General features: G+C 35.7%; 1 protein-coding gene across 1 annotated transcript; it reads left to right on the plus strand.

Annotated features, from left to right (window-relative positions):
- Positions 1 to 5,457: 5,457 nt before the first annotated feature.
- Positions 5,458 to 6,426, plus strand: LOC310650097 (olfactory receptor 6M1-like; the record flags this gene model as incomplete). Its single annotated transcript, XM_083378931.1, has 1 exon — positions 5,458 to 6,426. The coding sequence occupies one exon, from the start codon at positions 5,458 to 5,460 to the stop codon at positions 6,424 to 6,426; it is 969 nt and encodes a 322-aa protein (XP_083235057.1).
- Between the last annotated feature and the right edge of the window lie 6,662 nt (positions 6,427 to 13,088).

Consider the following 13,088-nt stretch of genomic DNA (forward strand, 5'->3'; position numbering starts at 1 on the left):
CACCTCTACTCCATGAGCTGCATTGGCTCCCAGTTGTCCTCTGGGTAAGATTCAAGGTGCTGGTAATGGTTTTCAAAGCCCTACATGGCATGGGTCCGAAGTACCTTAGGAATCACCTGCTGCCAGTGTCAACGTCCCTCCGTCCAGTGCGCTCCCACAGAGAGGGCGTCCTAAGGGTTCTGCTGTTCGGAGAATGCCATCTGGTGGCTCCCAGAGGGAGGGCGTTCTCTGTGGGTGCGCCTGACCTATGGAACCATTTACCGGTTGAGCTCCGGATGGCTCCCGACCTTCACTCCTTCCGACGCGACCTAAAAACATATCTGTTTGAGCAATCCAGTCTGGTCTGACGGGTTCTGTTGTAATTTCATTTCATTCATTTCATTTATTGGATTTCTATACCGCCCTTCTCCCTAGGGAATCAGGGCGCTTCACAGGGCATATATAAATAGGTATACAAAAATTAACAGAAAATTAAACCGTGCCCAATTAAAATACAGCAATAGTAAAATAATAAAACCAATTAAAAAACCCGTATTCCCCTTAAGGCCAGACCAGCTAACTCAAACAAGTGGGTCTTCAACCCGCGACGGAAGGATCGAAGGTCCGATGCCATCCGGAGCTCAACCGGCAGTTGGTTCCATAGTGCCGGGGCACCCACAGAGAAGGCCCTCCCCCTGGGGCCACCAGTCGACATTCCCTGACTGGAGGCACCCTGAGGAGGCCCTCTCTGTGGGCACGCAGAGGGCGGAGGGGAGTTGACGCCAGCAGCAGGTGGTCCTCGAGGTATCCCGGACCCATGCCATGTAAGGACTTAAAGATCATAACCAAGACCTTGAACCTCACCCGGAAGACAACTAGTAACCAATGCAGCTCGCGGAGCAAAAGTGTAACATGGGAGTACCGGGAAACTCCCAAGACAACTCTCGCGGCCGCATTCTGTACCAGTTGGAGCCTCCGAGTGGTCTTCAAGGGAAGCCCCATGTAGAGAGCATTACAATAGTCTAGGCGAGAGGTCACGAGCGCATGAGTGACCGTACACAGGGCATCCCGGTCCAGATAGGGCCGCAACTGGCGCACCAGGCGAACCTGGGCGAAAGCCCCCCTAGTCACGGCTACTATATGGTCTTCCAGGGTAAGTCGTGAGTCTAGGAGGACTCCCAAGTTGCGAGCCCTATCCACGGGGGGTAAGAGCTCACCCCCCATAGAAAGCGGTGGAACATTTTGAATGTCCCGGGATGCCGGAATGTACAGCCACTCAGTCTTGTCAGGGTTGAGTTGAAGTCTGTTCCTCCCCATCCAGACCCGAACCGCCTCCAGGCAACGGGACATCACAGCGAGGGCATCACTGGGGTGGTTTGGGGTCGAAATGAAAAGTTGGGTATCATCAGCATATTGATGATTCCCAACTCCAAAACCACGAATGATCTCACCCAGCGGTTTCATGTAGATGTTGAACAGGAGAGGCGAGAGAACCGACCCCTGAGGAACTCCACAAACGAGAGACCTAGTGGCCGTCGCCGCCAAGATGACTGACAGTCGCCCTCTCCACCGCCAAAATGGCCCGAGGGCGACACCGCCCCCGAAAGCGGCCCAAGGTGACCTGGGGCAACATGGGGACCCCACCGCCAGCGAGAGGGCCAAAAGCCCAAAAAATGGCAAAGCCAGCCACCGGCCACCGCGAACGGGCCACACAGTCCCAGGAACGTAATTATTGTTTTAAGGTAACTATCTTCTGCATTTGGGCAAAATTAGGGTTTAATTTGTTTTCAATATCTGTATTTGTGCATTCTGTTATTTATGTCACTGTTAACCGCCCTGAGTCCTTAGGGAGAAGGGCAGTATACAAATAAATAAATAAATAAATAAATAAATAAATAAATAAATAAATAAATAAATAAATAAATAAATAAATAAATAAATACACTATTGGAAGAAGATCAAAAAGAGAAAAAAAACAAAATTATTAATTATATTACGTATAATTAACCAGGCAAAAATATTAACACAAGATATACTGGCTTAAAACTGGGATGTCTTTAAAAAAGGGTAGGCTAATAGAAAATTAATTAATTAAGTTATCATGACTCTCATATAATAATTCTAAATGGCTACCGTTTTAAATTGTTTTAATGAGTCCACCTTTTCCAAAGTTTTGCTGTATTGTTTGCATTGTTCATTTGTGTTCATTTTGGATTATAGAATTTTGGGAGAATTGTGTACATTAAGATTACATTAAAGGAAGATGTGATGACAAAAAGTTTAGGAATCCTTGTCGTAAACTAGTAAGAAAATCTATCAAGTGCATTACAAGAAAGGGTTTACATTTGTAAAATATGTTATTATTTTCTTCTCTTGATCCATAGCATTGTTACAGTTGTCTCAACAGCTAAAGATGTATTTGATCCATTACCATGATTTTCCTTTTTCAGCTGTATTATTAATCTATCCTGCAGAAAAATATCATTGTAAGATTAAAGCTGCCATCAGATGCTTTGACTCAGTTTGACTGATGATTATCACAGTTGGCAAGAAAGTGCCAAAATTAAAGAAGCTCCTGAAAGTTTATCCTGCTGGCTTAATATGTTACTGCCTGTTAACATAGTGATGATCTTGGAAGTGTTTAGGGATTACTGGGTAATACAAAGGGCAGGAACAGATGAATCAATCTGTTTCTGTCTATGTCAGAGGTCTGCTCACTTGTACTTCTGTTTCTTATCACTCCCAAATTAATGTGCATATTTAAATATGGTTTTTAAAATATTTCCCTCTAAAATGTGGGGGTTTTTTGTTCTCAACTTTCTAAATTAATATAAGCCTTAATCATGATCTTTGAATAGGTTTCTGGTGTGATGGACAAATTATGTGTTTCTTGGGCAAAAAACACAAATTAAGCCAGAATGAAAAAAAAAAATACTGTCAAATGACATTTTCTTCTTATTCATATGTCATAACTGCAATTCCCAGCTTTATCAGCTGGAGACTGAATAGACAGCAATACAACCCTCTTCTTGTTTCAGATTAGTTAAAAGAATAAAAGGATAAAATCAAACAGACAAAATGATTTGTCACATTATAAATATTTTGCATATAGTTTTAATTTACTCTCTAGCTTCTCAAAATACCTCTTCATTTGGAAAATGTAACATTTTTCTTATTTAAAATTTCATTCTAAACCTGATGTGAAACATGAGTAAAGCCTTGAAGTAAAGCTTTCAAAATCTATTTTGCCTACAGTTTTACCTTATTCACTGTCATCTTCACTCCTCTAGATTAAGGATAAAATTCAGTAACTACAGTTGGTTGTTTTTTTTTTTTCTTTAATGATTTTGATACTCTACTTAAGTTTAAAAATTTCAGCCTGTTATATGCATGTCACAGTATGATGTATCTTAGAGTTCTGAAATGTCATTAGATTTAGTGTAATAATTCCTCTGCTTGTTTAAAAATTGATAAATGTTATTTATTCAGAAATATGAATCTATGTTAATATGTGTTTTCTATCAATATAACAGACAAGTCATTTAAACATCAGACAACTTATGCAATGTGAAGTGAAATTATATTGTGTTCATACAATTTAGGCAAAAGCGACCATCACCTAGGTAATAAATCAATGTTGTCTGAAAGTTCATTGTGACTGATCACAGAACACATATTGTACTGGACTGCTAAAAAGCATGTACAAAATGTTTTCTTATGCAGCATATAGTATTTATGCAATACATACAGTATTTTCATATTTTTAGTCTCCTAAATTACTGGCAGCAGTGTCCTAATTAATGCTCAAAGGATAGTTTGATATTTTTGGCAAACACCCATGACACATACAAGAAAAAAAGAAGCAACAATTATTGTTTTGCTGTCAGCAATACTTAAGGAAGTGCAGAAGATTCTTTTTGAAAAATCTTATATAGACAGTAAGAATATCACTTGTAAGTCTTCCTATGCATACGTTACTGCAGAAGCAGTATTAAATTGTTCCTTAATTACATGCAGCACTTGGCAAGAATGCTTAAAAGGTAACTATCTTTCTAAGGAGATTCAATACATATCAATAATAAGCACTTTCTTTAAAATGCCTTAAACTAAAGATAATGAGAATCGGTGGACTTTTCATTTGTTCAGTATCTTTAGAATTAAGATCCATTAATATGGAATCTCGCTGAAATGTCTTAAAAATTTTGAAGATATAATTTTTAAAAAATCAGATTTTCATTGTTGATTCCATTGCTTTTCATTGCTGTATTATTGAAGGTAAGTGTGAATAATTCCCACCATGTTGATATAATCTAGCATTCTAAGTTCTTTATTAATTTTACAAATTTAATTCATCTTCTTATATCTTACTGTTTCTTTACAGACAGCTAATAACTAATTTTGATCTTTTCATTTGGAACTATTAGTTAGAAACATTTAGGATTTCACACACCAGCCATTTTTTCCTGTATAGCTTCACAGGTTTTTGGTTCATATAGGGTTAGAATTAGTCTACATAGGCAGAATTAAATTAGGGGTAAAAGTGATGTATGTTCAGGTTTAGTGTATATTAAATGTATATATTGTGCCAATATTATCTCTTCATTCAGTATCACAATTTGGATAAAGCCAGTCAATCAGCTTATTAACTTAATTGTTATTTGATAATTTCACATACTTAATCAATTATTATAACATACATACAACATAATATGTCAGTCAGATTATACTCTGTATCTGATGCCATTCAACCCATTGTATCACATCTTCAAAAAAGTAATGAGGTGATGTAATTTGTCAGGGGTCAGTAGAAAGGAGAGTAAAACAGAGATACCATTAGGTTATTTGCCAAGCAACAGACTTAGAGACAGTTGCAACAACATTCCAAGGAGTGACAGTTGACTGCAGCAACATTCCAAGGAGTGACAGTTGACTGCAGCAACATTCCAAGGAGTGACAGTTGACTGCAGCAACATTCCAAGGAGTGACAGTTGACTGCAGCAACATTCCAAGGAGTGACAGTTGACTGCAGCCTATATAAGGGACTTGGTTATTTATCTCTTTCTCTTTGCTGAAAACAATGTCTAGCTTAGATGTGATCCCTGTTTTTCATTTTTCTCTTTGAAAAACACATTTGCAGGTAAGTCTTTGCTTTCTTTAACATGTAAGACAGTATGAATTGATTGTTGTGCCTGTTGCCTGAAAATGAAATTGATAATTTCTCCAGCAATAGTCTGAGTGTATGAGGTTGAAACTAGAAGCAGTACATAATTAATCTGAATATTTAATCTTATAAATAACTTTGCTTGATGCATCTATTTGTCTACTAATCTACCTAATTCTTCATTTTTACAGATACATCAATTGTGGATCTGACTAATAGTTCTATTTTCTCTCTCCTCCATCACTCCTTCTTTTCCTCTGTTTGTCTCTTATTTTACTGCAGTATTTGTTAATGAATAGCATAATATTCATCAAAGTATGAATTTAGTCAATAAAACTCTTGTATCTGAATTCATTCTCCTGGGATTTCACACCATTCGTTCAATTGAGATTGTCATCTTCCTTGTTTTCTTCTTTGCATATGCATTAATTATTATAGGAAATGTCACATTAATTATATTAGTGGTGGTCAATCACCATCTTCAATTGCCAATGTATTTTTTATTGGGTAACCTCTCATTCCTTGAACTTATGATCACATCAACTGTAGTGCCTAAAATGCTAATAAATATGATCACAAGGAAGAACACAATCACCTTTGTGGGCTGTCTTACCCAATCATTTTTCTATTTTCTAATGGGATCAACTGAATTTTTTATACTGGCTGTCATGTCCATTGACCGTTATCTTGCAATTTGTTACCCATTACGCTACACTTTGATTATGAACAATAAGACTTGTTTCCAGTTTTTATTGGGGTCATGGGTTGGTGGTTTCATGATTATTTTAATTCCCAGCATTGTGACAGCTGGATTACCATTCTGTGGCCCAAATATTGTTAATCACTTCTTCTGTGACAGTGCACCTTTACTCAAATTGGTCTGTAGTGACATATCACTGGCTGAAAATATTGATTTTGGGACTTCTTGTATATTACTCTTGGGATCACTTTTTGTAACTACTGTATCTTACATGTATATTATTATTACTGTAATGAGAATACCTTCAGCACAAGGTCGTCAGAAAGCCTTCTCAACCTGTGTATCTCACATCACTGTGGTTTCTCTATATTACGGGAGTTCTATATTTATTTATGTCCGCCCAACCAAAGAAAATGTGCTTGATTTTAACAAAATGGGCACAGTGCTGAACACAATAGTGACTCCCATGTTGAATCCTTTCATATACAGTCTTAGGAATGAGAAAGTGAAGGTTGGACTAAGAAATGTCCTAAAGTTATTCCTAAACACTGAAAAGTTAAAAAATAAAGACAAAGTAAAGAAATAGCAATAAAAAATCCAACACAGTACAGTACAATCTATTTCACATAATATTAATAATAATAATAATAATAATAATAATAATAATAATAATAATAATAATAATAATAATAATAATAATAATTAATAATAATAATAAAGTTGGAAGGGACCTTGGAGGTCATCTAGTCTAATCTCCTGCCCAGGCAGGAAACCCTATACCATTTCAGACAAATGGCTGTCCAATCTCTTCCAGTGTTGGAGAATTCACAGCTTCTGGAAACAAGTTGTTCCACTGATTAATTGTGGCAACCCCTGAAATATTGGAACACTGCTATCCTGTCCCCCATCATCCTTTTCTTCATTAAACTAGACATACCCAATTCCAACAACCATTCCTTATATGTTTTAGCCTCCAGTCCCCTAATCATCTTTGTTGCTCTTTTCTGTACTCTTTCTAGAGTCCCAACATCTTTTTTACATTGTGGTAACCAAAACTGGATGCAGTATTCCAAGTGTGGCCTTACCAAGGCAATGCAAAGTGGTATTAACACTTCACGTGATCTTGATTCCATCCTTCTATTAATGCAGCCTAGCACTGTGTTGGCTTTTTTGGCAGCTTCAGCACACTGCTAGCTTATATTTAAGTGATTGTCTTCTAGGACTCCGAGATCCCTCTCACAGTTACTACTATTGAGCAAGGTATCTCCTAAACTATACCTGTGCATTTGGTTTTTCTTGCCTAAATATAGAACATTACTTTTTTTCACCATTGATTTTCATTTTGTTAGATAGTAAGCAAAGTTCAAATCTGTCAAGTTTCTTCTGTATTTTAAGCCTGTCTTCTGGAGTGTTGGCTATTCTTGCCAGCTTGGTGTCATTTGCAAATTTGATGATTTCTCCATCTATCCCCTCATCCAAATCATTGATGAAGATGTTGAAGAGCTCTGGGCCCAGAACAGAGCCCTGGGGCACCCCACTACTCACTTCCCTCCATGTAGATGCAGTTCCATTGAGGCCCACACACTGAGTACAGACGGTCAGCCAGCTACGAATCCATCTGGTGGTGATGCTGTCTAACCCACATTTTTCTATCTTATCAAGTAGTAGGTTGTGATCTACTTTATCAAATGCCTTACTGAAGTCCAAATAAATTATATCCACAGCATTCCTCTGGTCCACTAATTTTGTGACCTGGTGAAAGAATGCAATATGTTTTGTCTGGCATGATCTGTCTTTGAGAAACTCATGTTGGCTTTTTGTAATAACATTGTTTTCCTCTAGGTGTTCACTGATTCATTGTTTGATTATCTTTTCCAGAATCTTCCCAGGTATTGGGGTCAGGCTGATAGGTCTGTAATTTCTTGGATCCATGTTTTTTTCATTTTTTTTTAAAGATGGGAACTACATCAGCTCTTTTTTAGTCCTCTGGTAGTTCCCCAGTGCTCCAGGATCTTTGAAAGATATAGTTCGGTGGTTCTGAGATCACATCTGCCAGTTCCTTGAGAATCTTGAGGTATAATCCATCTGACACACAATGACACACATTGGGAGGTGTAGCTTTTATTTATTTATTCATTCAGTTGGATCATACAGAACTGATATAACTCAGGAGGGGTTAATATTATTTGACTCACTTTTCTGGCATACAGTGGCTGTCACTGCCATCTACACACCAGACATTCTGATGTCAACTGTATCCAATCCCTCATTTTGAACAGCAACTTTATTCTAAAAAAAAATTCTTCTGGCCATTTTCTCAGTAATGTAAAATATCACTGATAGAAAATGGTGGTAGAGAGTGAAGTATGGGTCCAATGTCTTACTTTGAAGAATTCTTTGGCAATTTAAGAGAGCTGGGAGCTGTCTTTGGGTGAATTTTGTCCTGTGTATTGTGCCTTGCTCTTGCCAAGTTCTTTTTTTAATGGAAGAATTGAGCAGAAAACATGAGGCAGCAGAATTCTATCCAACAGTAGAGCATCTCTCTGATGTGAAGAATCCTTTTTCAAAGCTAACTATTGCCAATCAGTCCATGCTCTTACTGCTGCCATGTTAAGCAGGGAGTTGGAGATGGGGCAGCTGTCTTATGCTAATACTTCATTTTATAAGGGCATATAAAAATCTTTGCAGGATAGTGCTATAGACCCAATTAGTGGGTACATATACAGTACTGTCCACTCAGAAAACCCACAATCTGTGACTAAAGAGTGGCAGCCCCTTTTCCCCTTCATTTAAGTCCTGCTTCTATAATTCAGAAGATAGTAAAAAACAGCCAACAATATCAGGGAGTTTGATAGCTTGATCATTCATGAATCTGTGTGTGTTTGTATGTATGTATGTATGTATGTATGTATGTATGTATGTATGTATATTCAACTTTTTACCATCAAGATGAACATACTTCAAGTAAAAGTTTCCTTTTTACTATGAAAAGATCACTTGAACACACATAGGTCACTGGAGTAGAAAATAAAAGTTTTCAGATCTCTACCCAGTGCTTTTTTTGTAAAAGAAAAAGGTGCCGGAACTCACACATGTTATACAACCCGCCTTGCCTAGCCTACAAGGTTCCATCCAAAAAAGGTACCGGAACTCTGTTCTGGGCATTCTATGGTGTTCTAGATTCTACCTATCAGCATTTTGTGGTGTATCTTTGTTAGTGATCATTTATATTCTGTCTTTAAGTAAAACAAAAATACCATAATAATAATAAATTGAATTATTTCAATCTTCTAAAACTCTCTTAAGAATTATGTCTTAACACAAAAAAGATTTGTAATAGTATAATTTTGCATGGTGGCATGTTCTAAAATGGTGTCCTTTAGGCAACTAAAGCAACAATTTTAATGGATAGGAAACTTTACTTCATAAGTTTTAATTCTCTAACATGTAGTAAGGAGATTTTCCAACCCATCCACACTCAGTCTAATTTTTAATAAATTGCAAAAACAATTCTAGTTACTTTAATGAATCCCTGAGTTTGGGATTTAAAAAAAAGTAATCAGTTAATTGCTACAAGATCTCCATACAGAAAAACTTTGAAGATTCACTGACAGTTGTTTTCTTTGATGCCTGAGGATACTTGTACATTATATTAAGGAAAGTAAAACTAATATATACAGTATGTGCATAATGTTGTTTGTGACCAAATAGCCAATTTACATTTATGACATCAAACACTTGATTGTTTATTATGGAAAGTTTTATATTTTATAGTCGTAAGTGAAGAAAGAAAGAAAGAAAGAAAGAAAGAAAGAAAGAAAGAAAGAAAGAAAGAAAGAAAGAAAGAAAGAAAGAAAGATGGATCCAGGCTTTTAATATTTATTTTCTCAATGCCATTTGAAATCAGATGCTCCTTTACTTTTTGTATATGCATTGAAGAGGACAATCAGTAACTTTTCCTTAAGAGACAGCATAAGGAACTGTGCAACCAGCATAAGAGTAGCACTATACTGGACCTAGAAACTTTGCGCCAGTTCAGATTTTTAAAGCATCAATTGAGAAGAATTCTAGGTGTCTTAAAAATCAGAGCATGTGTACAAGTTTGACTGCACTGCAATCCTTTTACCTTGTTATTAATGTGATATTTTACAATGCAGCTGTAAAACAAAAGTATTGCTTCTATCCAATTTACTTTTCTTAGTAGTTTGGAAATTCATACTAAGACATAACATGAATACAAAAGGAAGGTATTTAAGCTGATTTGATATTACTCTTGTAGTTGCTTCCTACTTCTTGGTAATTTGTCTCACAATTTCTGTAAATCATTTGCACTATTTCTAAATAGTAACAGTTATAAAATATTATATTATAAAAATCATGAAATTGACTAGTTTTGTGAGTAAAAAAGATGCTGCGAATATATATCTAGAACTAAACAACTTATAGTTTTAGCAGAGCATTTGAAGTTATCCCAAACAGAAAAAACTGCTGCATCTTCTGTACAATCCTGCTGATTTTTAACCTCAGCTATCATAAAATAAAATAAAAAACATCACAGTTCTTGTACGGAGATACTGGAATAGACTCGGGAACCCTAAATATTAATAAAATATTGTATGTGAGTAATTAATCCAAGTATTGAGACCACACTCCATGGATTTTGAAGCTTAAAGTAAATCATGCAGATATACTGATTAAAAAAAAGATATATAACCCATTCTATGGGTTAAGTTAAAATAAAGGACCTGAGCATTAATCCCAGCATCTATCTTATAATAATATGTTAAAAAAAGATCATATAATTCAAAGTCCACAATTGAGGATTATATACAGGACAAAAATACAAAGAAGTATGATAAGGGCTCTCTTTAGCACAAATGAAAACAAAATTAACCATTCATGAAATCCTTTAAATAATAATAAAAAGCATAATTCATCTTATTTTTAAATTATTTAAACAGATTTTTTTCTATATTTTCGAAACTTTGGCAATTCTCTCTATAATGATTCCTTCTTGTGTGAAGCCCAATAACCTGCTTTGTCTTTTTGTTGTTTTTATTTTCAATTATTATACTAAGCAGCCCTGAGATTCCTTGGTTCTGAAGCATGGTAAATAAATATATAAAAAAGAAAGAAAAAGGATGCACATGTGAGTGTTTTTGGTTTTTTTTTAACATTAGAAGACATATGTAAGACTAGAATCCAATTTTAGCCTTATTCTTGAGTGTACAAAGGTTACTATATGCTCAAAGATGAATGAAATTCCCAAAGTGAATTGTGAAAATGACTGAAATTGCTAAAATGGCAAAACTGACTTATCTAATCAAAGCAACAAAAAAAATCTTAGGTGGACGTTTTGATGGAAAAAAAATGTTGATTTATGAATTTGATGATTAAAAAAAATCCAGATCGAGTGAAGGAATATAGAATTTTATAAAGCATCCAAAAGAAAGGAAGAATGATAAGATTACAATTATCTCTTGAAGAGATGGTTGGAAGTAATTACATTTGATAACTTATTTTCATTTTTTTTCTACTTATCTTTATATAAAATTCTTCACAAATATAAATAAAAAAGACATACTGCACTAGCCTATCCGAAATGTGAATAAGGTATAAGTTAATGCTGCTAGGGATTCTTGCTCCAGGAAGGGCAACAACTAGAATATGAACCAAAATTGAGCAAAGTCACAATAAAGGTTATCTTATCTACCAGAGTTAATAAAGACATGGTTTCTTAATAAGCAGCAATTTCAAAATGCAGGGATTCCATTTCAGCTGATTTCTTCCTATCCAGTACCTGACAGCTTCAGATACCAGATCAGGAATTCTACAGCATATCTGGTCCAGTACAGAATAGAAGTATGTTTTTGAATATCATTAAACTATTAGAGATATTCCATTCCAAACTTATGAGCATTCCTAGTGGTTTTATGCAAATGAAAAACAGAGGGAACAGAAAGAAAGAGGCAAGATTGAAGGGTAATATCCGATATGGAAATAATTGATCACTATACCAAAAAATAGCAGTTCTAGCCCAGGGGTAGACAACTTTGGCCCTTTTATGACTCATGGACTTCAACTCCCAGATTTCCTGAGCTAGCACAGCTGGCTCAGGAATTCTGGGAGTTGAAGTCCACAAGTCATAAAAGAGCCAAGGTTGCCTACCCCTGTTCTAGCCAATGGGAGACTACACAGTACGGAGTAAAAATGCTGTAAAATTATGTCCCCACTCCTAACTCTTAAAAAAGCCTTTTTACACTGATTTTAGGCCTGAAGTCTGAGTGCAAGGTACCTAGATAGTATGTTTCCACTAATGCTCTCCATACTAAGAGACTGTTACCACTTTCTCAATGAACCTTTTTTAAAGTGGCAATCTTAATCCCTTTCTCCCTTGTGAGAATTTGATTACCACCCAAATCCAATGGTACAGTATTTAACCAATGCAGCTAGGCAGAATAGAAGTATTAAGAAGATTAATGAGGGTAACCAGCAGTCTGTAGACTTCAAGCAAATGTTTTAGAAACTGACTTCCAGATTCTTCCAATCTATATAATATACTGAGACCAGGTGATATAGATACCTTTACCAGTTGTTGACTATTTCATGGTCTAGTTTAAACCAGTTGTTTTTTAAGGAATCTTTTGTCCTACTATGACTTCATTAAGATATTAACTTCTCAGGAACAGCCTTTCCAAAGAGCTCATTATTGTCAGATGCCGTAATCAGGTCTGAATCACAATAAAAATTGTGGAATACAGCCTGTTGAATTCAGCAACAAATTAGATTGACTACACTTATGAGTAGATATGATACATAACTGTATGACTTGTAAAAAAAAAAACCCTTGTGAATAGACTATTTCGCTAATGAGACTGATATAGGAATATTAAGCATATTTCTATCTATCCAGCATTTTAATGATATCTCTTGTTTTTTGAATCTCTAATTATTGAATTATGACTTTCACAGTTTACTCATAACACCTTGATGATTGGGAGATTCAGGTTATTCTGGGTGAGATTTAAATGCTCCCCTTGGATGTGGGTCCTTTGTATTTTTTTTTAAATGTTGTGGTACACCAAGTCCTTATTCTGATGCTAATAATCATGGAATTATTTTCCTTCTTTTAAAAACAAAAGTAATAGCTTTAGTCAGTAATTGTTCAGTTACACAGTTATCATAATAACAGGCATATCTTTTTGAATGTAAATTGGACATTTTTTCTCTCAATGTTACTAAATTTGA

The sequence above is a fragment of the Vipera ursinii genome (genome assembly GCF_947247035.1).
Source record: "Vipera ursinii genome assembly, chromosome: Z".
Lineage (NCBI taxonomy): Eukaryota > Metazoa > Chordata > Lepidosauria > Squamata > Viperidae > Vipera > Vipera ursinii.